At 46.3% G+C, this 27,982-nt stretch overlaps 1 protein-coding gene across 3 annotated transcripts in view; it reads left to right on the top strand.

Annotated features, from left to right (window-relative positions):
* The first annotated feature begins 487 nt into the window (after positions 1–487).
* The window catches only part of TAF1B (TATA-box binding protein associated factor, RNA polymerase I subunit B), a 218,471-nt gene continuing 190,976 nt past the window's right edge, over positions 488–27,982 (top strand). Inside the window, exons 1-5 of one of the 3 annotated variants that reach the window (XM_075341102.1) lie at positions 488–668; positions 7,158–7,256; positions 20,187–20,274; positions 23,121–23,218; positions 25,477–25,602. In XM_075341102.1, coding sequence (XP_075197217.1) covers positions 651–668; positions 7,158–7,256; positions 20,187–20,274; positions 23,121–23,218; positions 25,477–25,602 — 429 coding nt within the window. In that variant the 5' untranslated portion in view covers positions 488–650. The remainder of the gene's footprint in view (positions 669–7,157; positions 7,257–20,186; positions 20,275–23,120; positions 23,219–25,476; positions 25,603–27,982) is intronic. The other 2 variants (XM_075341100.1, XM_075341101.1) reach the window with 2 other exon arrangements.

The raw sequence follows: 27,982 nt of genomic DNA on the forward strand, positions 1-27,982 counted from the left end.
CATAGCCTCGCCTGGGGAATCCAGAGCGCACTGGCGGACCCATCCCCATAGCCTCGCCTGGGGAATCCAGAGCGCACTGGCGGACCCTTCCCCATAGCCTCGCCTGGGGAATCCAGAGCTCAGTGGCGGGTTCTTCCCCCATATTCTCGCCTCAGGACCCCGCACACCAGAGACCTCACAGCGGCTACTGATTTCTTGAAAGTTCCAGGAAACATCTGTTGCATCTGGAGATTTCCCAATGCCTCCTAGTCTCCCCTCAGCAGCAGCGGATGAGAGCGCAGTCACAGCGCGGATTTCTTGCACTGTCCCATTTGTGTGAATAGGGTCTGTAGAAATCCAAGCACAGTCTCATAAAATGTGCTGCACTTGTAGATGCACGGATCTGCCGCCCTCAGCCCTGCTCAGTATCCTGGTTATCTCCCACAGCAGGCTTACCTTCCCCTCCCCTCCCCCAGTTGGCTGCACTGATTAGCTGAACTCCATCGGCCACCGTCGTCACGTGTCTGCGGAAGTAGTGTCTAAACGTGAGAGACTGCTGGACAAAACACTCGGTCGCACAGACGATCACTCTGTGATGTACAGGGCTATCTGTACGCTCGGTTTCACGGTGTGACGGTGGTGGACGGGCCCGATTAAAGGCGCGAGGCGGCATGGACGACGAGGACACGGTAAGGGCAGAGCAAGTGACGTCATTGTGGCGCGACATGGCTTGTGTCACGTGCGTGAATGGTACCTGTGCCCCTGAATGTGTTCATTAGTAGTCTTGACACCGTGTTATTCTGTAGGGAGGACGCTGATGACCGTATAGTGATTGCTCACATCACAGGCCAGGTCCTCAGAGAGGCACAAGCCCCCATATTACCACTATGGAGCCCCCATCCCATTATGATAGGTGGTGTACAGCAATACCCCATTCAGACTGAATAGCGTGTAGGACCACTCACCATGAGGACGCCCCTCTATAAGGGCTCATTCAGACTGTTCTGTTCGTCCTGGTCACTTTCTGTTATTTGCGGACCTACTGACAGGACCATCTTTTCAATGTCTCTTGTGTAGGATCGGATGGCAGAGGGTAGCACTTCCCTGTGCATCAGATCCTACAAAAAAAAAATCTGATGCCGTGTGTCCGTTCCGTTATTATGGAACATGTCATACTCTTCCTCAAATGCGGACAGTGACAATACAAGTCAACGGGTCCACAAAATCCCCGGAAGCCACACGGAAGCAATTCCATCTATCGATGCCCCTGTCGTCTGTGTCCCACTCCCCCGCCAGCCCCGCAACACCTCACAGCAGTGTGCGAGCAGCTGCAGGGAGGACGATCGATGCCGTCAGGAGGTTAGCAAAGTTCATTACCTGCAGTGATGAATTCCGCTGAACTCGTGTTGTCAGCGCTCGTCACTGACTTCCATGACGCCGCGTTCTCACTTCGTCTCACTGGCAACCCGAGACTGTGACTAGCGGTGACATCACGGGCCTACGGCTAGACTTGATGTGAGAACGTGGCGGACCATGGAACTCGGTGACGAGCAGTGATGTCACGTGTTCAGCGGAGTTCATCACAGCAGGTAATGTACCTAGCTAACCTCTGCGCTCATCATGCCCTGCATTGACCTGGCCTGACCTAATGATGTTAGCTCAGGTCACTGCACTGCTCTCCCAGCCAATGGGGAACATTTTGTTCTTCATTGGCTGGGACAGTGACTATGGTATGGATCGTCGTGGGATCCCCTTTATTGGATTACGCCGGACCCAGATTTGTTTTTTCCTTTCAATAAATTTGTGAAAGAGGAAATGTGTTAGGGACTGTTTTTTCAAATAAAAATTTGTCATCTATTTTTTTTTTTTTTTTTTAAATACTGACTGGGGTAGTGAAGTCGGGTATCTGATAGATACCGTGACATCACAAATGCCAGGGCTTGATGCCAAGTGACATTACACAGCTGATATCAACCCCATATATTACCCTTTTTGCCACCGCACCAGGGCAACGGGATGAGCTAGAGCGAAGCGCCAGGATTGGTGCATCTAATGGATGCGCCACTTCTGGGGAGTGTCCAATAACCGTGGACCTCCTTAGTCTGCGAATACCATACCACAGCTGTCCGCTTTACCTTGGCTAGTGATCCATACTGGAAGGGACCCCACATGTTTTTGTTTTTTTTTTAATTATTTTTTTTTTTGGCTAAGAACAAGGCTAAACACCCTTTAGTGCCACATGAAAGACACTAAAGGGTGCATGATTACAAAATGCAGGGGAGTGGGACATATATGTATTTCTCATCTATCTATCTAGCTTTTGACTGTATGTAACCCTCCTTCCGTTTTTTGCGGTCAGCAAAAAAAACAGAAGTCACACGGACCGCATGCGGAACGGATGCGGATGTCACACGGATGTAACTGTGGAAAAACAAGACCGTTTTTTGCAGACCGCAAAAATGGGATGATCGTGTGGTTGTACCTTTAAGAATGTGAGGCGCAAAGCCCACCTTAATCCCCACCATAAGAAAGTGAGGCGCAAAGCCAATCGAAAAAAGAGAGAGAAAGTGGTGTGTACAACAATTGGGATCACTAAGATATTAAATGCACAAGAAAAAAGAATGCATTATGACACCAACATGTAAAACAACCAGAAGGTATGAATCCTAAATGTGTGTTCCTGTGAAGAAACACACGATCCCCCAGCATATATAAAAAAGCAAACAGATGCTTCAATACTGAGGATAGCAGAGATATAGTGCCATGGAAACAAAATGGTTAATGTTGGCAAATCAATCAATGGAAATGGTCATCCACAAACCAAGTATTAAAGCAAAGTGACCTACTGCATGAAAAATACTAGGGAGCGATAATGGATGGTAGTGCATAAGAAAATATAGTCTGCAGTATATCAGATATATAAAATCCAGACATTCCACGCTGAAAAGAATGGGACACACAGCATAAGAAATGGAAACATGCAGTATTGCTGGAAAAACCTGTTTGTGAATACGGGGTAAGTATGAGGGGAATGTAAAAGGACCCCATGTGTATCGCCACATGCCTGTCGCTTCCTCAGAGGTAAGGGTTGCAAAGCCCACCCTGATCCCCCACTATGGGAATGCGTGGTGTAAAACCCACCCCAATCCCCACCATGATAATGTGAGCTGCAAAGCCCACTCCATCCGCACCAAGAGGATGTGAGGCGCAAAGCCCACCCCAATCCCCCACCAAGAGAATGTGAGGCGCAAAGCCCACCCCAATCCCCCACCAAGAGAATGTGAGGCGCAAAGCCCACCCCAATCCCCCACCAAGAGAATGTGAGGCGCAAAAACCACCCCAATCCCCCACCAAGAGAATGTGAGGCGCAAAGCCCACCCCAATCCCCCACCAAGAGAATGAATGTGAGGCGCAAATCTCACCCCAATCCCCCACCATGAGAATGTGAGGCGCAAAGCCCACCCCAATCCCCCACCAAGAGAATGTGAGGTGCAAAGCCCACCCCAATCCCCCACCAAGAGAATGTGAGGCGCAAAGCCCACCCCAATCCCCCACCAAGAGAATGTGAGGCGCAAAGCCCACCCCAATCCCCTACCAAGAGAATGTGAGGCGCAAAGCCCACCCCAATCCCCTACCAAGAGAATGTGAGGCGCAAAGCCCACCCCAATCCCCACCATGAGAATGTGAGGTGCAAAGCCCACCTCAATCCCCACCATGAGAATGTGAGGTGCAAAGCCCACCCCAATCCCCACCATGAGAATGTGAGGCGCAAAGCCCACCCCAATCCCCACCATGAAAATGTGAGGCGCAAAGCCCACCCCAATCCCCACCATGAGAATGCGGGTTGTAAAACACACCCTAGTCCCCACCATGAGAATGTTAGATGCAAAGTCCACCCCGATCCCCACAATGAGATAGCAGGATGTGGCGTGCACCCATAAGTGTGAGGCACAAGAACCCCTTCACCCCAAAACGCAGAGTCCCCTGTAGAGAGTAGGAGGAATGGCGTGCATTCCCTGCAAACCTAAAATGTTGTAAACTGTAGAGCTGCCCCTGTAAATCACTGGTCTCCCGGCAGTCACACCCACAATTTAGTAAATGGTGGTAAAAATTGTTTAAAAGAACAGTCCTCAGTGGTTGATACCTTTTTAATGGCTAACTGAAAAGATGGTAACAATAGCAGCTTTCCAGACTGCTCAGGTCTCTTCTTCAGGCATGGTATAACACAAAATCTGAAGAGTCACATATTTATACACAACAGGACATAGAATAGTGCAGTAAAAAAAAAAAAACAACAAAAAAAAACAAGTTATATGAAACAGAACTCTCACTATGGCGGGGGGGCAAACTGTTGTTGACACTCGTAAATGGTGGTATAATTTAGTGATGCGACGGATCAAACGGGATAGAAGTATTCTTATTTAAAGGGTTATTCCAATCTCAAAATCCTATCCCAATATGTAGTAGGTGTTATTGTAATAAAACCTCCAATTAGAAATGTAGTATAGTTCTCCTGATATAGCCGTGCCTTCTACCTCATGTGCAGGGCATTACAGTTCAGGTATCCATGGTTACCACCACTAGTAACTAACTCACTGTCACTATATGAGTGGACGTAACCATAGATACCTAATCTGCAATGCCCTGCACATGAGGTAAGAGACATGATGTTATCAGGAGAACTATACTACATTTCTAATTGGAGGTATTTACTAATATTATTACATATTCAAATAGGATCTTGGAGATGGGAATAACCCTTTAAGGCTGCTTTCACACCTCCGTTTTTTGCTATGCGGCACAATCCGGCACTTTGCAGGAAAAACGCAACCGTTTTTTTTTGCTGCCGGTTGCGTTTTTTCCTGCATAGACTTTAATTAGTGCCGCATTGTGCCGCATGGCCTTGCGTTCCGTCCGGTTTTTGCCGCATGAGGCAGATTTAGCCGTTGCGGCGCTTTTCTTAATGCATCCCTATGGATGCCGGATGCGGTGCGATGCGGCAGAAACCGCATCCGGCCGCCGCATGCGATTTTTGCCACTGCGCATGCTCAGTAGCATGCCGCAAGCGGCAAAAAACGGACGGGCCGCATGTAAAAAACTTATGCAAAGGATGCTGTGTTTTCGCCGCATCCGTTGCATAGGTTTCACAGCCGGATTGAGCCGCACGGCTCAAACCGGATGTGTGAAAGCAGCCTAACTTTTTTCGGAATTACACTTTTTAAGAAAGGGGTGTGCAAATAATTACCACCCCCTTTACATGGAGCCTGTGCAACTGAATATGGTATCTGATCTGCCAGTAGCATGTTATAGAGCAGAGTAGTGTATAAGAAAAGATTCGGTAGGAGTTGCGCATTGTGTGAGCTATAGGGTGCGACCTCTGGAAATGATGTGAGCTGTGGTGCGGCCCTTCCCATAAACAGTACGAGCACACAATGGGACCTACACCGATATAATTAAAGGGGACCTGTCATAAGTTTTTTCCCTATTAAACCAAAAATATCCCCTTCTGCAGCTCCTGGGCTGCATTCTAGGAAGGTGCACCTTGTTGCTGCCCCCCTTGCAGACCCCCTAAAAGAACTTTATAAAATCTCGCCGTTTCCTATGAATGAGTTTGGTTGGCCAGATGGGCGGGCTCTAATTCGGCTCCTGTCCCCCCTCCTGCCGCTGTTCGCCGTCCTCTAGGCATGATTTAAATGGATGATACCGCCCCCGTCATCGTCCACGCTACTGGAATCTCGCGCAGGCGCATTTTGCTGTGCCCCTATCATGGGGCTGAGCATAAAGTCTGCCTCGCGCGAGCGGCAGTGATGTAGTTGCGCAGGCGCGAGATTATGGGAGGGTACGAGGCTGATGCTGGTGAGGTCATACACAGTGCTGCCTATAATCTCGCGCCTGCGCAACTACATCACTCGCGTGAGGGAAAGATTATGCTCAGCCCTGTGATAGGTGCACAGCGAAATGCGCCTGCGCGAGACTCCAGCAGGGAGCACGAAGACGGGGGCGGCGTCATCCATTTAAATCAGGCCTGAGGGACGGCGAACAGCGGCAGGAGGGGGGACAGGAGCTGAATTAGAGCCCATCTGGCCAACTAAACTCATTTGCATAGGAAACGGTAAGATTTTATAAAGTTCTTTTGGGGTGTGCAAGGGGGGCCAGCAACAAGGTGCATCTTCATAGAATGCGGCCCAGGAGCTGCAGAAGGGGATATTTTTGGTTTAATAGGGAAAAAACTGGTGACAGGTTCCATTTAATGGGGATGTAGCTTCTTGGCCTGTGAACAATATTTAGTAGTGACAATGATAAAAGCCACACATGATGAGGCATCGTTTTAGTCACTGGACCGCTGCAGCCAGTCGTTGGCAGTAAGGTCATTAAAGAACAGGATGTCGTACCTTCCCTTGGAGCGGTCACTGCTGGATCCATGGGGGCGAGTGCAGGTGAGTCTATTGTTATAAGTCCATCCCTAAATCTTATTTTGAGGCCAGACAACCCCTTTAACTCCTTGTATAGGACGGATTCTGTTTGCTTTTTTCTTTCTAATCAGGATTATTTCAGAAAGGCGATTGACAGAGAAAGCTCCTCTCGTCTTTGTGGCCACTGCAGTGATTTTTATACTAGACCTTGCAATAAAGTGAACAGCCGGTGGACGACTGGAGTCTGCCGGATCAGGAGTCACTGGTTTCCAGCTCCCGGACTATATTACTGTACGATCAGACTGTTTTGACTCTGTGCATGCTGCCTTGCCAGGAGTGAGAGCGGTTATTCACACTCGGGTCTGCTGTGCTCCAGCACGTCGCCACGCTGCAGTGAGCAGAGCAGACTGTTTGTCAATACATGTCTCACACAAAGCCTGTTCTCAGTTATTCTAGTGTCATGTTCTTGTTTCCTTGCTTGGGACGAAGTACGTCCTATGTGAAATCTCTCTCATACTGTGCACGGGGACTTTAAAAAAAAGAAAAAAACTAACTCATTAGTCAGGCATTATTATTGGTCAGATATTGGTTGTTCATTGGAAAAACGCCTTTAGAAACCTACTATAATCGCTGTCAGTTGCTGCCTCACGTCTCCATGTTGCTATATATGAGGGGACATGTTCAACTCCAGGGGGCATCATTATTTCTCCTATTGTTGCAGTGTTTTTTCCAATTGATTAAATCTTGTATTTTTTCCCTCTTCAGAGATCTTATAAGGTGCCCTGTCCTCAGTGCGCAGAAATTGACTGGGGCATCAGCGATGAAGGCAAATTCTACTGCAAAAACTGCCACACGATCATAGAGGTACGTACCTCAAATACTGCTTTTAAAGAGTTCATCAACCTTGTGGAGATTTTTTTTTTTTTCTTCTTAAATGTATGTATTTGGGGCTAAAGATATAAAATATATCTTTACAATTGAGTTTGATTAACAAAAAAAAAATTACAAAAATAGTTTTTGGTTTGGCTTTTACAGCCTTGTGTCCTTGCACATCCTTTACCGCGGTGTTGTGGTCCTAAATCCATTTGTTAAAACCTCCCTGCCCGACCATTATAGAGAGCTCACTGACCGTCTGTTAACTCATCGTACGACACCGACGCTATAGAAGGCAAACGGCGTAAAATTCTTGACACAACCAAATTGTAAAAAATTTACTTTTTATTCGAAAGTACAGGCATTTTAACTTAAAACAAAAATGTTCAAAAACGTGGACATCCCCTTTAACGACGAGTGGAAGTTGTGAGATATTGTCTTGAAAGGTCTACTTTCTGATTTCTGAAGGTCCGACTGCCCCCAACCCACCCCCCCAGATCCTGAGAATTGGTCTCTGAAAGACCCCTGCAGTCCTAAAACGTAGGTCGATTGTGCTCATTGCCGCCACGTTTAATTTTTATGAAATTGCCGAGAAACTGAGCGCAACACTCGCCTATCTGTTAAAGGGACTCTGTCACCAGGTTTTTGCAAATTAATCTGAGAGCAGCATAATGTAGGGGCAGAGATCCTGATTCCAGCGATGTCACTTACTGGGCTGCTTTGGTGTAGTTTTGATAAAATCGCGGATTAGTCAGCAGATTATCATCATTACAGGACTGCTTGGCGTGCTGCAGATAGTCCAACATATTCATGAGCTCTGTATAACTGCTAGATCTGCAGCACAGAAAACAGTGATTTTATCAAAATGACAGCAAACTGTTCAGTAAGTGACACATCGCTGAAATCGGGGGTTCTGTCCCTACATTATGCTGCTCTCAGATGGGGGAGCAAAAACCTAACCGTCCCTGTATACACTAGCATAGATAAAGAGATCTTTAGAAAAAGTATTTCTAAAGATCTTATATTGTATGCTAATGAGCGCGGGCACTAGGCCCCTGGGCGTTACTTCCCTTGGCTAGTCGGCCCCATTAGCATGTTGGTATGTCCTTGTGGACATGCTAATATGGTAATGAATTCACAGCGTCAGAGGATGATCTCACTCACCTCTCTGCGGCCATCGCGTCCGACACAGGATTTCGGCTTAGTGCACATGACCCTGGAGGTTCTTCGGTCATGCGCACTACTTCAGTTTGAAGCCAGGACGTGTACACCCAGCTTCATGGAGCCCATGACCCAAACTCCGGGATCATGCGCACTGAGCCAAAATTCAGCGTCTGGCAGCGAAGAGGTGAGTGAGATCATCCTGTGACACTGCGTATTCATTAGCATGTTAGCCCACCCACATGGGCGTACTAACATGATATTGGGAATGGGGCCGACTTACAAGGGAAGCAACGCCCAGGGGACTAGTCCCTGAGCTCATTAGCATACAGTAAAAGCTCTTTAGAAATACTTTTTCTAAATATCTCTATCTATGCTAGTGTATACAGGGATGGTTAGGCAGGGATTAGCAATATACACCTAGAATTGCTCGTGGTTCTGCGTGTATATTGGACCTGACAGGTTCCCTTTAAACATGAATGGAGCTCCAATGCACTTGATTTGATCTCCGCTCTATTCACACTTGAATATAAATATCCCCTATTCTCGGGATCGCTAGGGGCCATCGCAGTTGTACCCCCCATGATCTGAAAGCTCAATGTTTCATGAATAGGGGCTAACTTTCAATCTTGAAAATATCCCTTTAAGTGTTCTATTTATTTTTTTTTTAATCAGATCTTTTTTTTTATTAAACATTGGTACAAGGATACAAAACCGAAAAATGATCATTGCATAACATAAATGTACATTATCATGGTAGGTTGAACGTCATCGTATTATGCAGAGCTATACAATTACTCCTCATACACATTTATGATAGAACCGTGTTTTTCCAAAAATAAGACACTCTTATATTTTTTTTGCCGCCCAAAAAAGCGCTAGGGCTTATTTTTGGAGGAGGTCTTATTCTTGGAGAAACACGGTTGGGGGTAAGTTTATCCCCCACTTCCCAGGAGACTCATGCTCACCAGACCAGGACGTCTGCATGGTTCCCAGGTTCCCCTGTGATCTCCGGTCGGTGCTGCACGCCGTCCTACCCTGCTGCTACCGTGTTTCCCCGAAAGTAAGGCCTTGTCTTACATTAATTTTACCCCCAAAAGTCCCACCCTGCCTTACTTTCGGGGGAGGCCTTACATTGGAAAAAAAATGACAATCCTCCCCCCTGCAGCCTCCCCATTGTTTGAGATCCGGCATCCACCCCTTCCTCCCCCCTGCAGCCTCCCCATTGTTTGAGATCAGGCATCCACCCCTTCCTCCCCCCTGCAGCCTCCCCATTGTTTGAGATCAGGCATCCACCCCTTCCTCCCCCCTGCAGCCTCCCCATTGTTTGAGATCCGGCATCCACCCCATCCTCCCCCCTGCAGCCTCCCCATTGTTTGAGATCCGGCATCCACCCCATCCTCCCCCCTGCAGCCTCCCCATTGTTTGAGATCCGGCATCCACCCCATCCTCCCCCCTGCAGCCTCCCCATACAGTGGTTCTGCCCCCCACTCTGCCACCACACACACTGACACATACGGTACCGGTACAGCCCCACACGGCACCCACACACATATCGTACCGGTACCGTACACACAAACACACACACACACTGACACATACAGCCCCATACGGCACCCATACACATACCGTACACACACACACACACTGACACATACAGCCCCATACGGCACCCATACACATACCGTACACACACACACACACACACACACAGAGTTTCGGAACTTACCGTTACTTGTGCCGGGCTGACGATTCGGATGCCGGGGACGCTGGACCAATCGGAGCGAGCCTGCAGGCGGTGACGTCGCGGCTGATTTCGGCCAATCAGCTGTGAGCCGGCTGACTGGCCAATCGCAGCTCGAGCTGAGGGCCAATCAGCTGCGAGCCGGCTGACTGGCCAATCACAGCTCGAGCTGATGGCCAGCAGGGAGCCTTGCGGGGGCCATTCACCGGAGGCGGACCACGGGTGGCACGAGACTGGAGAAGGCCTGGATGGAGCGAGGGAACAGCGGCAAGTTCCTGTACTTTCCCCAGGGACCCCCACCCATAGGCGGCCTTACATTCCCCGGCCCCCCCGCTACCCTGCCTTACAATCGGGGGGTGCCCTACATTGGCGGACCCCCCCGAAACCCCCACCCTGCCTTACTTTCGGGGGGGTCCTACTTTCGGGGAAACACGGTAGCTGACACGCTGACACACACAGAAGATCCCAGACACACACAGAAGATCCCAGACACACACAGAAGATCCCAGACACACACAGAAGATCCCAGACACACACAGAAGATCCCAGACACACACAGAAGATCCCAGACACACACAGAAGATCCCAGACACACACAGAAGATCCCAGACACACACAGAAGATCCCAGACACACACAGAAGATCCCAGACACACACAGAAGATCCCAGACACACACAGAAGATCCCAGACACACACAGAAGATCCCAGACACACACACACACACACACACATCACCACATCACATCCAGCACTTACGGCAGCAGAGAATGAGAGCAAGTCACATGTCCGGCTGCAGGTCCTGTTCGTTGCGCTGCACCGCACTGCCTCTCAGGATTCTCCCGGCGAGAAGAGATTGGTGTCGCTGGATGAGGTGAGTGTGTATGTGATCCGATGTGTGTGTGGGATTTGTTGTTTGCGTGTGAGCCGATGTTTGTGTATGCGATCTGACTGTGTGTGCGATCCGATGTTTGTGTGTGAGATCTGATTGTGTGCGTGTGTGTGTGTGCGTGTGTGTGTGTGCGTGTGGGTGTGTGATCACTGCAGATCCTGCTGCTCGGTGTCTGGTGAGTGTGATTGCCGGGTGCCGCTGTGTATAATGAAGTGTCCTGCAGTATCTGTAACTTTTTTAGCTGCAGTGACACTTCATTATTGATCCGGGACTAGGGCTTATTTTCGGGGGAGGGTTTATATTTAAGCCTTTCTCCGAAAATGCTGAAAATCCCTGCTAGGGCTTATTTTTGGGGGAGGTCTTATTTTTGGAAAAACACGGTATGTTGATTTTCCATAAACTAAAAAATTGAACTACTTAATATATATAATAATATATAATAACAAAGAGTCATTAAGGATGAAAGTTGTTTTTCCTACTATGTTTGTCCCGCTCAACACGTTCTATTTATTTTTAGGTATTGTGTTCCTATTAGGTTAGGGCTCTGTGACAATGTAGAGAATTATCAAATTGTGTTATTGGGGCTATAGAAACAAATAATTGAGGGTTTCTGGGGCTTTATGGTCTTAAAGGCAATCTGTCAACAGCTTGCTATCTAATCTGAGAGCAGCATGATATAGGGGCTGAAACTCTGATTCCAGTGAAGTGTCACTTACTGGGCTGTATGTATTTGTTTCAATACTATCAGTGTTATACCAGCAGGGGAATTATCACTACAGGACAAACCGCCTCGTGCCTCTTAGTCCAACCATGCCCCCAACACTGATTGACAGCTTTCTTTGGCAGATTGTACAACCAATATTACTAGGAATCGGTGTGGGCAGGGTTATACAGAGCTCAGCATTCCAAGCACTGCAGTAGAGAAAACTGTACTGCTGCACCCAGTAAACTGACACCACTGAGAATCAGGGTCTCTGTCCCTAGATCATGCTACTGTCAGATTACATAGCAAAAACCTGCTGACAGATTCCCTATAAATATGATATACATTACGCACTATCCCTTTTGTAACTGGGCAGAGTTGGCATTCAAGTATCTGTCTCAACTGAAAACAATCCATCAGGAGAACTGATATGGCAGCCATAATTTTGACCCAGAGATTGATACATCTAAAAGAATCAGTACTTGGCCACCAGTCAGTACCATAATCAATGGCGTGGGGGTGCACGTGTTTGACTATCACCCCCATTGAAAGTAGAACTCCAGAGCTAAGTTCTTGTGATTGTTGGGGGTCTTTAGAAGTTGGACTCCCCGCGATCAGCATTGTATCCCCTTAGTTTATGCTTAACCTAAGTATATCACACACTAGAGTTTAAGAGACACGTATTCCAGCTCACCGCTATAGTGCATATGTTTAAGGAGTAGACCACCTGATCCAGCATGGAAATCCCAGGCACAGGGAACCAATTCAGAAAGATTGAAGTCCAACGGATCACAGGCAAGGTTGATTAAAAAAATCCTCTTTATTTTCATTTCATTAAAAATGGATAGACAGCATCCACAAAGATAAATTCAGCCAACCCGTTTCGACATAACGCAGTCTTGTAAGTTCTTATCCATCATTTAATCAACCTTGCCTGTGATCCGCTGGACTTCACTCTTTCTGACTAGAACTTAAGAGTACATAAATATAGCAATAGGTCACTGAAATATACCGTATTTTCCGACATATAAGATGAGTGGGCGTGTAAGACGACCCCCAACTTTTCCAGTTAAAATATAGAGTTTGGGATATATCGTATATACTTGAATGTAAGCAGACCTGAGTAATGTCCCCATTGTTTAGTGATGTCCCCTGCTGTAAGGTCCCCATTGTTTAATAATGTCTCCTGCTGTAATGTTCCTTGCAGTAATGTGCCCATTGTTTAATAATGTCCTCCTGCTGGTTCCTTTCTGTCCCCTATGCCGTTGTTTACACACAATAAAAGATATTCTCACCTCTCCTCCATTCCTGCGCTGCCTCCAGCTGTTTCTTGCAGTCCGCAGGCACACAGACCCCTCCGTAATAGCGTCCAGTGCACGGAGCAGCCGCTTGCAGGATGTCGTCATGGCTTTACTACAGTTGAATGCTTTGTGGCGCCATAAAGCATTCAACTGCAGTAAAGTGTGTCCAATACACAGGGCCGCCGCTACTATCAGCGCTTTACTGAACTGAAAATATGTCTTATATTCTAGGTTCTTCAAAGTAGCCACCTGTTGCTGTCATTACTACTTTGCACACTCTTGGCATTCTCTTGATGAGCTTCAAGTGGTAGTCACCGGAAATAGTTTTCCAAAAGTCTTGAAGGAGTTCCCAGAGATGCTTAGCACTTGTTGGCCCTTTTGCCTTCACTCTGCGGTCCAGCTCACCCCAAACCATCTTGATTGGGTTCAGGTCTGGTGACTGTGGAGACTAGGTCAAATAGCCCTTACACAGGCTGGAGGTGTGTTTGGGGTCATTGTCCTGTTAAAATAAATGATGGTCGAGCTAAACGCAAACCGGATGGAATAGCATGCCGCTGCAAGATGCTGTGGTAGCCATGCTGGTTCAGTATGCCTTCAATTTTGAATAAATCCCCAACAGTGTCACCAGCAAAGCACCCCCACACCATCACACCTCCTCCTCCATGCTTCACGGTGGGAACCAGCCATGTAGAGTCCATCCGTTCACCTTTTCTACAAAGACACGGTGGTTGGATCCAAAGATCTCAAATTTGGACTCATCAGACCAAAGCACAGATTTCCACTGGTCTAATGTCCATTCCTTGTGTTCTTTAGCCCAAACAAGTCTCTTTTGCTTGTTGCCTGTCCTTAGCAGTGGTTTCCTAGCAGCTATTTTACCATGAAGGCCTGCTGCACAAAGTCTCCTCTAAACAGTTGTTCTAGAGATGAGAAGGTGTGTCCAAACTTTTGGTCTGTACTGTATATATTACTATATCGCTCTCATACATACATACATACATACATACATACATACATACATAACAGCTCTGGCAAAAACTAAGAGACCACTGCAAAGTTGTAATTTTTCTGAATTTTCTCTTTGTAGGTACTTTTTTGAGTAAAATGTAAATTGTTCTTTTATTCTATAAGCTACTGACATGTCTCCGAATTTCCAAGTAATAAATTTTGTATTTATTTTTTGAAAATGAGAACTGGTCAAAATAACAAAAAAAAGCATTGCTTTCAGATCTCAAATAATGCAAAGAAAATAAGTTCAGAACACTAAGTAACAAAAAAACCCAAACACTTTTAACCCAGGAACAGAGTTTAATTGTGCATTACTTATTTTGGAAAAAGTTGCTGTAACCCCGAAACTTCGCTTTTGTGGCTGCCACAATAATTTTAGAATACCTATGTAGTCCAATGGTAAACTCGCTATATTCGAATGTCATTGTTCATGTGAACTTCACATTACTGTCGTTTCATTAGTCTGATAAGATTTGTGTAACCAAAGTATGAAAGGTGTTCAGGACTTTCCATCATTCAAAGCTATTGATACACATAAGTATTACTCCATTATGGTAACCAGTATCCTTCTCTTCCCCTTGCCGATTCAGCAAAGCTTAAAGAAGACTATGAAAATGTGAAGAGATTGTTAGAGGCATTGAAATATGAGGAATATGGTTGGGAAGTATTTGCAGATTTCAAAATGGTTGCATTCTTGGTGGCTCTTCAAGGAGGCTATACTAAGCTTCCATGCTTGCTTTGCCTTTCGGATAGCAGGGATGCTACCATAGACAATATTGGCCTGAATGTACTGAGTTTCTGTGGGCAATAACAACATTAAATGGGAGCCACTTGTTAGACCCTCAAATACAGCCTGGATTACCCCCATGTGTTTCCCTAGTGTGCGTAGACACCGAAGTGTGTCTCACATTCCTTATATGTAGAGTTGAGCGGACTGGCAATAATCCGAGTCAGCGGCGGGTTGACAAAAGTCCGGATCCGATCCGGAATATGGCCCCATATATGTCAATTGGGGGGGGGGGAGAGAGAGCGAGGGAGGGAGAGAGATCGGGAGAAAGAGATCGAGATCGATCCGGATCGTGCAACCGGAGTCAGATCTGCCGCTCAACACTACTAATATCGCCAACATGGTCGCCTTATCCTTCTTTTCAGCTCACATTTTGTTTTTCCTATATAATCCATTGGACATGAGCATTGGAGAAGGTAGACGACCCCTTCAGTATTGCATTTGGCGAAATGCATGTTTCTGTATGTTCTTCCTATGTTGGTACATTTAAAAGTATCAGACACATTCACATATTGACACCAATGAGAAATTCCCACAGCTAAAGGTTCCCACTTGTCCACGATCAAGCCATGCTTCCGATATATAAATATAATTTTATTTTATTTTTTATTTTTTTTAATGGGGGGTGTTCTACAAACTAAATACTATGACTTGCGATGGAACGCATGGAGGACCCGCTGTGGAATGCATCAATGCGTTCCAACACAGATCCTTGTGCTCTACTGCACCACGTCCTAGGTCCCCCTGCCGGTCGGAGGCAATAGGGTATTGGATGTAGATGATTGTGTGTGTGTGTGTGTGTGTGTCCACGCACCAGTTAGAAGCAGGGGAGGACCGCTGTGGAGCATACCAGCTGGGAACGCCCGCTGAAGATCGCAGGATGACCTGGGAGCGATGGAGACATCCAGAGTCTGGTAAGTAGAATTCTCCTTGGGAGGGGGGGATGGGGGCAAGGTTGGTGTTCTGCCTTTTTTTTTTTTTTTTAAATTTTTATTGATTTTCAAAAGCAAACAAATCCTTACATAGAAACAAATAATATTATTAATAATAATATCATCAGCAACATGACAAGAAAATTGTATATCCCTCCTTTTACAATTCAATACTACAACATCTAATCAATGTTCACAGTAAGACTCAGACCTCCAATCCTCCAAGTGTACCACCTAATTTCTCAGTGATACCACGCCATCTCCTTAAATGTTGACATTAGGCGTTCTATTTCCTCTGAATTGTAGTAAGTTATAATAAACTCCCTCCACTTTTTGAAGTGACTACCCAATCGTCCCGACTTCCTTCCAGCATCAAGGCCCTCTAACTCAATCAGCCGTTTTATGTGGATTATTACTTCTTTGAACGAGGGTACTTTTGACTATAACCAATATTTCGGTATCATCCTCTTTGTTGCAAGTATGATTACATGTAGTAAAGGGGGATGTTTACTCCTCCCCTCGACATTCACCTCTTCCCACGCATGGAACAGAACCAGATTAGGGGAGAGTAGGAGTTTGATATCCCAGAGTTTAGCAACACACTTTGATACTTGGGCCCACAGTGGCTCAAGGTGGGGACACAGCCACAATCCATGGTAGAGATCTGTAGCTTCTAAATTACATTTCGGAAAATGAGTTATCCTCTCAGAATTCTCAAGCTTTCTGTGCAAATTGAATGCATAGATCGCCCGATGCATCACTTTATACTGAGTCTCCCGCCACTGCTCATTCAGTATTGCCATTCGTAGGGCCCTCCACCCCTCCCTGATTTTTTTGTTCCACTGTTGGAATCCCCTAGTTGCTTTTCCCATGGCTTAAAGAAAATCTCTGGCTGATAGCCAGTCAACTGGTCTCGCATTGCCCCATATAGAGATGAAATTGACGAGGACGTTTGTGCCAACTTGACCAGGCCGTCAAATGTATTAAGTGACACCTCCAGCGATATGTCTTGCTATTGAGCCATATCCTTACGCTTCACCTGATCATACTGGATTATTTGGTTAGGATTCAACCCATAATTGTCTACCAATTCTTCCCTCCCCAACCATCTTGGCTCAGAAGGATGAAAAAGATGGGAGACCCTCTGTATACCTTTCCGCCTCTATTCTTCAAATAGTTGCTAATTTCCTGGCTGAACCCTGGATTATCCCATAGGGGTAGTGTATATTTTATATACCAACTTGTAATGCTTCCTCACTGCCCTCCAGGCTGCTATCGTATCCTTAAACAGAGAGGACTATTTAATTTTTTGGGGTAGATTAGCTTGACTGGTGTGTAGAAGGGCCTTTAAATCCCTTTGAAATTTATAATCTCTCTCAACTCCAAGGGGCACGTGTTTCTGTGAGCCATGAATCCAATCCATCCAATACCTGGACAAACAGGCCAGATTGTACCCCCTAACATTTGGTAGGTTTAATCCCCCATTATCCTTTGATGCAGTCAATTTCCTTATACCAATGCGAGCTCGTTTTCCCCCTCCACACAAACCTCGAGAAACTTCTATTAAGAAGTTCAACATCCTTATATCTCAAGAGCAAAGGTAGAGTTTGGATATGATACATCAACTTAGACATAGACATCATCTTAACTAATTGTGCTCTGCCCATGATGTTCAATGGGAGGTCCTGCCATCTCTGGAGGTCCTGAACTATTTGATTTATAAGAGGTGGGAAGTTTAGGTTATATAAAGATGTCGGCCCCTTACCAATTTTAATACCTATATACAGTCAGGGCCAGAAATATTTGGACAGTGACACAAGTTTTATTATTTTAGCTGTTTACAAAAACATGTTCAGAAATACAATTATATATATGATATGGGCTGAAAGTGCACACTCCCAGCTGCAATATGAGAGTTTTCACATCCAAATCGGAGAAAGGGTTTAGGAATCATAGCTCTGTAATGCATAGCCTCCTCTTTTTCAAGGGACCAAAAGTAATTGGACAAGGGACTCTAAGGGCTGCAATTAACTCTGAAGGCGTCTCCCTCGTTAACCTGTAATCAATGAAGTAGTTAAAAGGTCTGGGGTTGATTACAGGTGTGTTGTTTTGCATTTGGAAGCTGTTGCTGTGACCAGACAACATGCGGTCTAAGGAACTCTCAATTGAGGTGAAGCAGAACATCCTGAGGCTGAAAAAAAAGAAAAAATCCATCAGAGAGATAGCAGACATGCTTGGAGTAGCAAAATCAACAGTCGGGTACATTCTGAGAAAAAAGGAATTGACTGGTGAGCTTGGGAACTCAAAAAGGCCTGGGCGTCCACGGATGACAACAGTGGTGGATGATCGCCGCATACTTTCTTTGGTGAAGAAGAACCCATTCACAACATCAACTGAAGTCCAGAACACTCTCAGTGAAGTAGGTGTATCTGTCTCTAAGTCAACAGTAAAGAGAAGACTCCATGAAAGTAAATTCAAAGGGTTCTCATCTAGATGCAAACCATTCATCAATTCCAAAAATAGACAGGCCAGAGTTAAATTTGCTGAAAAACACCTCATGAAGCCAGCTCAGTTCTGGAAAAGTATTCTATGGACAGATGAGACCAAGATCAACCTGTACCAGAATGATGGGAAGAAAAAAGTTTGGAGAAGAAAGGGAACGGCACATGATCCAAGGCACACCACATCCTCTGTAAAACATGGTGGAGGCAACGTGATGGCATGGGCATGCATGGCTTTCAATGGCACTGGGTCACTTGTGTTTATTGATGACATAACAGCAGACAAGAGTAGCCGGATGAATTCTGAAGTGTACCGGGATATACTTTCAGCCCAGATTCAGCCAAATGCCGCAAAGTTGATCGGACAGCGCTTCATAGTACAGATGGAAAATGACCCCAAGCATACAGCCAAAGCTACCCAGGAGTTCATGAGTGCAAAAAAGTGGAACATTCTGCAATGGCCAAGTCAATCACCAGATCTTAACCCAATTGAGCATGCATTTCACTTGCTCAAATCCAGACTTAAGACGGAAAGACCCACAAACAAGCAAGACCTGAAGGCTGCGGCTGTAAAGGCCTGGCAAAGCATTAAGAAGGAGGAAACCCAGCGTTTGGTGATGTCCATGGGTTCCAGACTTAAGGCAGTGATTGCCTCCAAAGGATTCGCAACAAAATATTGAAAATAAAAATATTTTGTTTGGGTTTGGTTTATTTGTCCAATTACTTTTGACCTCCTAAAATGTGGAGTGTTTGTAAAGAAATGTGTACAATTCCTACAATTTCTATCAGATATTTTTGTTCAAACCTTCAAATTAAACGTTACAATCTGCACTTGAATTCTGTTGTAGAGGTTTCATTTCAAATCCAATGTGGTGGCATGCAGAGCCCAACTCGCGAAAATTGTGTCACTGTCCAAATATTTCTGGACCTAACTGTATGTAATGTATGATTTTGCTATAGAAATATGCTCACACTTGCCACCCTCCTGCAATTGAGCCTTCCCATTGCCCAGGTACAGCAATTCACATTTAGTCGGGTTAATTTTAAAGCCTGAGTAGCTCCCGTAGTCTCGTAATATATCTAAGATAAGTGGTACCTGAGTTTTAGGATCAGAGAGAAACAGTACTTCATCGGCAAAGAGTGTCGCCTTTATTCGCATCTTATTTATGAGGATCCCTTGAAAAGCGCGATGGTCAGTTAACAGCCTCACCAGGGGCTCCAAAGCCAGGGTGAAGAGTAGTGGTGAAAGGGGACAGCCCTGCCTTGTCCCCTTATGCAAATGAAAGGGAGTCGAGAGGAAACCTGGAATATAAACCTGGGCTCTAGGATTGTATAAATCTCGCATACCACATTGTAGAAAGACCCCCAGAATAGCATTGTGTCTAAAACTCTATAGAGCCAAGGCCACTCCACATTATCAAAGGCCTTCTCGGCGTCTATTGTTAATAACGCTGGAGTCTTGTTGACCAGATCCTTAGAGCTCAGTTCTGCCTTTTTTTGGTGGGTAAGCTTACCCCCAACCTGTGTTTCATCTGAAAATTAAGCCCTGTCGAGTTTCTGCGGACAAAAAAATAATATAAGACAGTATCTTATTTTTGGAGAAACACGGTACTTGCTACTTAATGTTGGTATATTACATGAAATCCTAATACCGTAGATACATTTGTTCTTGAGTGTAATGTGAAAAAAATGTGGAAAATTTCACGGGGTATGAATACTTCCACTGTATATGGTATATAGACAAATCCAAGTCTCAAAGGGCAAAAAGACACTCTTTGGACCCCTATAAGATGAAGTTTGGACAGATGGTTACAGACTGTAGGGTGCACAGTATGGTAGTAGCAGTTTTACTTCGCACTATTGTTCTGATTAACTTTTTAATTTTTTTTTTTCTCAGAAAACTCAGGAACTTGCAGATACTGACATTTTTTTAGGCAATACAAAAGTCCAGTCTATTTCCAGGGGATTAAGGAAAAAGAAAAATGGTGAGTGCTGACACCCAAGGTGTAACTGACCTATCTAGAAATCATTTTTAAGGGGCAGTGAGAGAACCTGTTTCTTCCCCCCCCCCCCTCAAGTCAAATAATAAATCCTATAATGTCCTCCCATACCGGTGCCCTTCCTGTGGAGTCCGGACTCGTGGTTTCGGGGCTTGCATGGGGTAGTGACTGTTGCAGTCAAACTGCTGGCGTCTGTGATTGGTTGCCTGCAATCTGAATCCCAGAGTGGAGTGTAAAAAATAAATAATTGGAAAAATGACGTGGGGTCCCTCATATTTTGATGCCCAGTGCAGATAAAGCAAACAGGTGGAAGATGCAGCACCCAGCTGTGTACGTTATCTTGGCTGTGTATCAAAATATGAAGAACCCCATGTGGCTTTTTGTAAAAATTTAAATAAATTATAAAAATGCCTTGCAGGTGTCCCCAGTTGACACCCAGCCAAGATAAAGCAGACAGCTGGAGGCCGCTGTTCTCAGGCTGGGGAGGCCCATGTTTGTTTGGCCCTCTCCAGCCTAAAAATGGCAGACCACAGCCACCCCAAAATTAGAGCATTCTATTAATGTGTTAATCCTAGCGCTTAACCAGCTCATTCTGATTGCCCTGGAGCGGTGGCAGTTGGGGTACTAGAAGGTGTTAATGACAGCTGTGATTTGTCAGAAAATCGCTGTCATCAAGCCTGAGGTTAGTAATGGGAAAGGGGTCTATGAGACCCCCCCCACCCCATTGCTAATTATATAACTAAAAAGAAATAAACATAATATACCAAAAAATCCTTTAGTTAAAAAAACAAACAAACACCCTCTTTCTTCAGTTTATTAACACCCCTCCAAGTCCTCCGGTGAACTCAAGGAACTCGGTGAGCACATCAGGTGAACCCTGTGATCCTCCAACTGTCCGCTTTATCTGCGCTGGTTATCAAAATATAGGTGACCCTACGCTATTTTTTTCCAATTTATTTATTTTTACAGTCCACTTCGGCACTCAGACAGCTAGTGTGAGGGCAACCAATGACAGGCGCCGTCACTCTAACTGAAACCAATCAGATGCTGTCGCAGAGGATGGGCGGGGAAAGTAGTGAATATGCATGAGAGTTAATGAAGAAAAAACAAAGATCCAGCACTAAATGTGCACTTCAGCACTAAAAATTCCAAACTGTTCTTATAAAAATTTTGAGATTTTTGGCAAAAAATTGCAATTTCTTGAGCCACCCCGCCACGTCACGGCAATTCTCTTTGGGGCAGTCCTACACTAAAATATTTTTATAAAATGTGCCAGACGGCCTCACATGAAATAGTAGAACTGCTCTTAGTAGCACTTACTTGGTCTTTTTCAATCCCGTACCCATGACTGAGTCATGGCTGTGGGCGGGACAGGCCCAAGCAAATGCTGCATGAAGTAAATAGCCAGTGGACAGGGCCTGATGACTGAATGTGAACAGTCACCAATTGCCAAAATCAAGACAGGTGGAATACAACCCAAATTGGGGTGCATAGCAAGGTGGGGGGGTCAGCCACCGACCAATTTAATGAAGAAAAAACAAAGAGCCAGCACTAAATGTGCACTTCATTGATTTAATCGGTGGCTGACCCCCACCTTGCTATGCACCCCAATTTGGGATGTATTCCACCTGTCTAGATTTTGGTGGCTGTTCACATTCAGTCATCAGCTCTATACATAGCATTTGCTTGGACCTGTCCCGCCCACAGCCATGACTCCGTCATGGGTACGGGATTGAAAAAGACCAAGTAAGTGCTGCTAAGAGCAGTTCTACTATTTCATATGTGAGGCCGTCTGGCACATTTTATAAAAATATTTTAGCGTAGGACTTTCCCAAAGAGATTTGCTGTGGAGGGGTAGCTCAAGAAATTGAAATTATTTTGCCAAAAATCTCAAATTTATAAAATGTACAGTTGGAATTGTTAGTGCTGTAGTGCACATTTAGTGCTGGCTTTTTTTGTTTTTTCCTCATGAGAGTTAATGAGTGTACCCAGAAGCAGTGTGACAGCTCTCTTGCTTATTTCATTTTTCATTTACATTTAACCGTTTAACCCATAGTAATAATTATATAGTGTGGTGTAGCAGATTTTCATGAATGTGGTGATGCCACATATATTCTTTTAATTTTTATTTTTTTTAACTGGGGAATGGGGCGGGGTGGTAAACCGTTTGTGATTTTGCACACTGACGTATTGCAGTATATTGGTAAAAGCACAGGTATAAAAGATTGAGGGCTTTCAGCAGACTGTTGTCAGGGGTGGGATGGGGGGGTCCAAAGAGAGCGTGCATTGTCGTCCGCTCTACGTATTTAAAAGCAATGATCGGCTCTGGCTGCTGCTATTAAGGACAGATGCTGACTGTGTAACACAGATGTCTAATATTGGTGCAAGTTTTAGGTATGAGGTGTGAGCGCTCTCGGATATATTAATTATTTTTTTTTTTTTTTTTTTAGTGCCCAGTTGCCTTATGCCAGTCATTTTTTGTTGTTGCCCTCCAAACTGCCCATTCACCCGAGCATATGTCTTGGCTTTCTTGGTACAGGCCAAGTGAAATGACTTTGTTAATCCAGATGATAAAAATGTGATTGGCCTAACCTATATAATTGTGCCCAGTCCCAGCCACGGCCCCATCAGCAGCTGGTTAGGACTGGACCCCGAGCGTTCTGTCTTCATCCCTTGAGTAAATCTGTGAATATTTTCGGCCGTATTCACCGTGCTGGACGTAACTTGGACTTCTCTTGTTCTCTTTGATATGAAGCGAGATGTTCTAGAAATCCATACTGTTGATGTTGGTGTCTCGCGTATCTTCGCTAACCTCCTTTTCTTCTTTATAGAGTATGGCTGGGAGTGGTATATCTGCGAAGGTTTTCAATTTATTCTGCTCAAGCAAGCTGAAGCTCTCGAAGCTTTGGGGATCGGACCTGACCTTAAGGTAATTCTTAAACTATACTTTTTATTCCCCCGTGACCTAGATTTCTTTTACATTTTTCCTTGTATGGTTGTTACCATATTGCGGTTCATTCGCAAGATGCTACTGAAGGATTTTATACATTTATGGTGGAGATCATTTTATGAAGATGGGTTCCTTTTTAAAGGGAACCTGTCAGGTCCTGTATGCACCTGGAACCACGAGCAGTTCTGGGTGTATATTGCTAATCCCTGCCTAACCGTCCCTGTATACACTAGCATAGATAAAGAAATCTTTAGGCCTAAGACACACGGCATGAAAATCGGACCGAGTGGGGTGCGATTAAAACATCGCATTCCACTCGGACCAAAATTAGCCTGTGTGTCAGCACACATGAGCGACTATTTTCTCGGCCCTAATCGGACCAAGAAAACAATCGCAGCATGCTGCGACTGTAATGCGAGACTCTTTCTCTCGCACCCATTCAAGTCTATGGGGCGAGAGAAAGATCGCACTGCACTCGTGGTACACAGTGTACCACGAGTGCAGGGCGAGAATGGCAATAGACTGCTATGGAGGAGAGAGGGAGATAAATCCCTCCCTCTCCTCCTCCGTGTCAGCCCGGCTCTCCTAAGCACTGGCCGCTCCCCGCAGCTGAGGTCCGCCCCCTGCAGCTGAGGTCCAATTGCATGATCGGACCTTAGTCGCAGTGACACTCGCATGACACTCTGCTCCTGCTGTGCTGCCAGCGTGAGCCGAGTGTCATGCGAGGATCTCGGTAATCCAGGTGTGGCCTCAGCCTTAGGCCGGCGTCACACGGGACGATCAATCGTACCCGCCCCCGTCGTTTGTGCGTCACAGGCAATTAGTTGCCCGTGGCGCACAAAGTCGTTAACCCCCTGTCACACACACTTGCCTCCCGGACAACGTCGCTGTGGGCGGCGAACATCCTCTTCCTGAAGGGGGAGGGACGTTCGGCGTCACAACGACGTCACACAGCGGCTGGCCAATAGAAGCGGAGGGGCGGAGATGAGCGGCACGTAACATCCCGCCCACCTCCTTCCTTCCGCATTGCCGGCGGGATGCAGGTAAGTTGTGTTCATCGTTCCCGAGGTGTCACACGGAGCGATGTGTGCTGCCACGGAAACGACGAACAACTGGAGCACAGAAGGAGGACCGACATTTTGAAAATGAACGACGTGTCAACGAGCAACGATAAGGTGAGTATTTTTGCTCGTTCACAGTCGTTCGGACGTGTCACACGGTACAATATCTCTAACCATGCCGGATGTGCGTCACGAATTCCGTGACCCCGCCGATATATCGTACCCTGTGACGCCGGCATTAGAGAAAGTATTTCTAAAGATTATTTCTTATATGCTAATGAGCAAAGGGACTAGTCCCAAGGGCGTTATATCCAATAACTAATCCGCCCTCTTAGCACGCTAGCATTCCCACAAGGGTGTACTAACATGCTTTTCAATGCAGCGTCACCAGCTGTGACGCATGTACCTGTGTTTGCTGTCACCACGCTTCTGAATGCCGGGCACTTCCGGTCATGTGCAGTATGAAGCCGGGTATACGCGTCCTGGCTTCAGAGAGGTCTACTGCGCATGACTGATTAGCAGTGACCACGAACATAGGTACACACCTCACCACTGGTGATGCTGCATTGAATAGCATGTTAGTACACCCCTGTGGGCATGCTAAGAGGGCGGATTAGTTGGGGGATATAACACCCTTGCGACTAGTCCCTGCTCTCATTAGCATAAGATAAAAGGTCTTTTGAAATACTTTTTCTAAAGATCTCTTTATCTATGCTAGTGTATACAGGGACGGTTAGGCAGGGATTAGCAATATACACCCAGAACGGCTTGTGGTTCTAGGTGCATACAGGACCGGACAGGTTCCCTTTAAAGGGGTTCTCTCCTTTCAAAAAAGTTTTTCCTAATTGTGAAAAATAAAATAAAAAGAGCAGTTTATTTACCCTGCCCAGGTCCAACGCGGAGTCTCGCTTGCTGCTCTCGATGTCTCATGTTGTCTGCAGCACGAATATCGCCTGTGGATATAGATTGCTTGAGCCACTCGGGTCACAGACGAAAATCTGAGCGGAGCGGCTATTGCCATCTATATCTGCAAAGCTGCTGAGCTCAGGTGTCGGCAGCGTTGCAAACAACACGGTCATATAAATAGTTTCAAGGGGTTAAATCCTGCCGCCAGATTCCCTTTAACATGTTTGAAAGACAGAAGTCGTTTTATGTGATATAATTTGTGTTCATCAGGATAACGTTATGTGCAATATGTGGAGACGATACCTTCAGGTGACCAAACAAGCTTACTGCAAACATCCCTTCAATCAGACGACGCACATGAAGATGGTACGTCCAGAGCTCCTCTTCAGCTACAGTGTATGTTTGTGTGTAGTATATACAGTCCTCAGCATAAATGAATACACCCCCTTGGAAAAGTACCATATTTTTCGGATTATTAGACGCACTTTTCCTCGCAAACATTTGCGAGGAAAATGAGTGGTGCGTCTTTGTAATCCGAATGTTGCTACCGGGGATGATGGAGAGGAGTCGCAGGAGCAATGCCGCTGGGGCTGCGGGCCAACGGCGCTTTGCTGTGCTGGAGGCTGGAGCTGCGCTATGTTGAGGCTGCAGGCCAAGGGCGCTGTGCTGGTGCTGCAGCAACCATCCTGAAAATCAGGGCTGTGGTGTCAGTAAGCCAAACCTTCGACTCCGACTTCTCAATTTCTCTTGCAAAAACTCCTCATCTGATGAGGATAGGGTGAAGATACGGCAGCAGTAGCACTGTCAGGCCCCAAGTCCTCTTGCACCTGGCAGTCCTGTAGCCGCTCATCCTAACTGCTACCTCACTCAAAGCTTCTTTTGCTTTAGTAAGCTGTTGATCATCAAGCAGTATACGATGACTTGGGGCCCCATAAACAGCTGCCAGAAGAATTTTATTTTCCAATAGCTGTGTCTCTCTTCGTTTCATTGAAGCAAAAATGCCATCTGGGATTAAACCTCCTCTTTGGGACAGGCAAAATAGCAAGTTCTTCCACTCCCTTATGAAAATGACAAGAGTTAAATCATAAGCTTGTAATTTTTTAGTCACGGTAAATGGGTGATTAAGCAATTCCTTCAATTCAGCCACCTGTGTCTATTGACCTTCATTTAAGGTTACTTGAGGGTTCACCAGATCTATAAGAAATGATTTTAGTTCAAGTAATCGCTCAGTCATTAAATAAGGGCTGCCTCACCGAGTGGCTTGATCAACAATTGCCCCTTTCCCAGCACGTCTCTTCAAGATGGAATCAATTTTAGGGGTTCTGGCGGCAATAACCAACTTCCTTACTTTTCCAATTAGATTTCCAGCATGTCCGCCCAGTTTCACACATCCGGCTTTTTGCCGGTTTGACGGATGCGGAGCACGCCAGTACAGTACGATACAGTACAGTGGCAGCTCCGCAACATCCGGGTCACATGACAGCGTTTGTCGCGCTGCCACTGTACTGTATACACTGTCCTGGAGTGCGCCGCATCCGCCAAACCGGTGAAAAGCTGAATGTGTGAAACTGGGGTCCCTCTTGCAGACTATCTCTTATTGCCAGCTGCAGCGTGTGCACAACACAGCACATGTGATGAATATGAAAGTGTTTTGAAGCAGCTTCAACAAGATCATCTAATCCTAAAGTATCATTTTGCTGTTCTTCTGTTGTAATATCTGTTTTTTCTTTGTCGCTCCTAATTGGGAGACCCAGACAATTGGGTGTATAGCTACTGCCTCCGGAGGCCACACAAAGTATTACACTAAAAAGTGTAAGGCCCCTCCCCTTCTGGCTATACACCCCCCCGTGGGATCACGGGCTCCTCAGTTTTATGCTTTGTGCGAAGGAGGTCAGACATCCACGCATAGCTCCACTGTTTAGTCAGCAGCAGCTGCTGACTATGTCGGATGGAAGAAAAGAGGGCCCATACTAGGGCCCCCAGCATGCTCCCTTCTCACCCCACTTTCTGTCGGCGGTGTTTGTTAAGGTTGAGGTACCCATTGCGGGTACGGAGGCTGGAGCCCACATGCTGATTCCTTCCCCATCCCCATTAGGGCTCTGGGTGAAGTGGGACTTTACCGGTCTCCAGGCACTGAGACCGTGCTCCTTCCACAGCCCCCGGAGAATCGGCTGGATATGGAGCTGAGTATCGTCAGGGACAGGGCCCTGCTTCGTTAAGGTACTCTGTGTCCCCGGGCATACCGCACGCACACCGCAGCATGCTGGGCGTGTTAGTGCGCCGGGGACATCAGCGCTGCTGCGCTTGTGCCATTCCTCACTACAGCGCTGCTGAGTGAGTAGACTTAGTACGAACGGCCGCGCCGGCCGCTGGGGTCAGTTTTCACTGCGACGCGGCTGGGACTTGTGGTGCGGCCTAGTTCGTTTCGTTCCCGCCCCCAGACCTGCCAGTCAGGGGGAGGGCGGGACGCTGTACAGACCATCAGCGCTGAGGGCTGGAGTCTGCTTTACATACTCCAGCCCTCACACTGGGCACAGTGGGACGCCAGTTTCCCGCACTTTGTTTGTGGCACGCCCACGGTCCGCCCCTCCTCACAGGACGCCGGCAGCCATTCCTGTCTGCACGCTGAGCTGGAGAGGGGAGACTGGGAGACCCAGACACGGGATTCTGCGACCTCACACCCGCTTTTCAGCGGGCGGTAAGCAGCCCTCAAGGGCTCACCCCCACTTGTGCCGAAGTGTACTTTGTATTTTTGTGCTTGCATGCTATACATTAC

Source organism: Anomaloglossus baeobatrachus, chromosome 3, assembly GCF_048569485.1.
Source record: "Anomaloglossus baeobatrachus isolate aAnoBae1 chromosome 3, aAnoBae1.hap1, whole genome shotgun sequence".
In the NCBI taxonomy this organism is placed as follows: Eukaryota; Metazoa; Chordata; class Amphibia; order Anura; family Aromobatidae; genus Anomaloglossus; species Anomaloglossus baeobatrachus.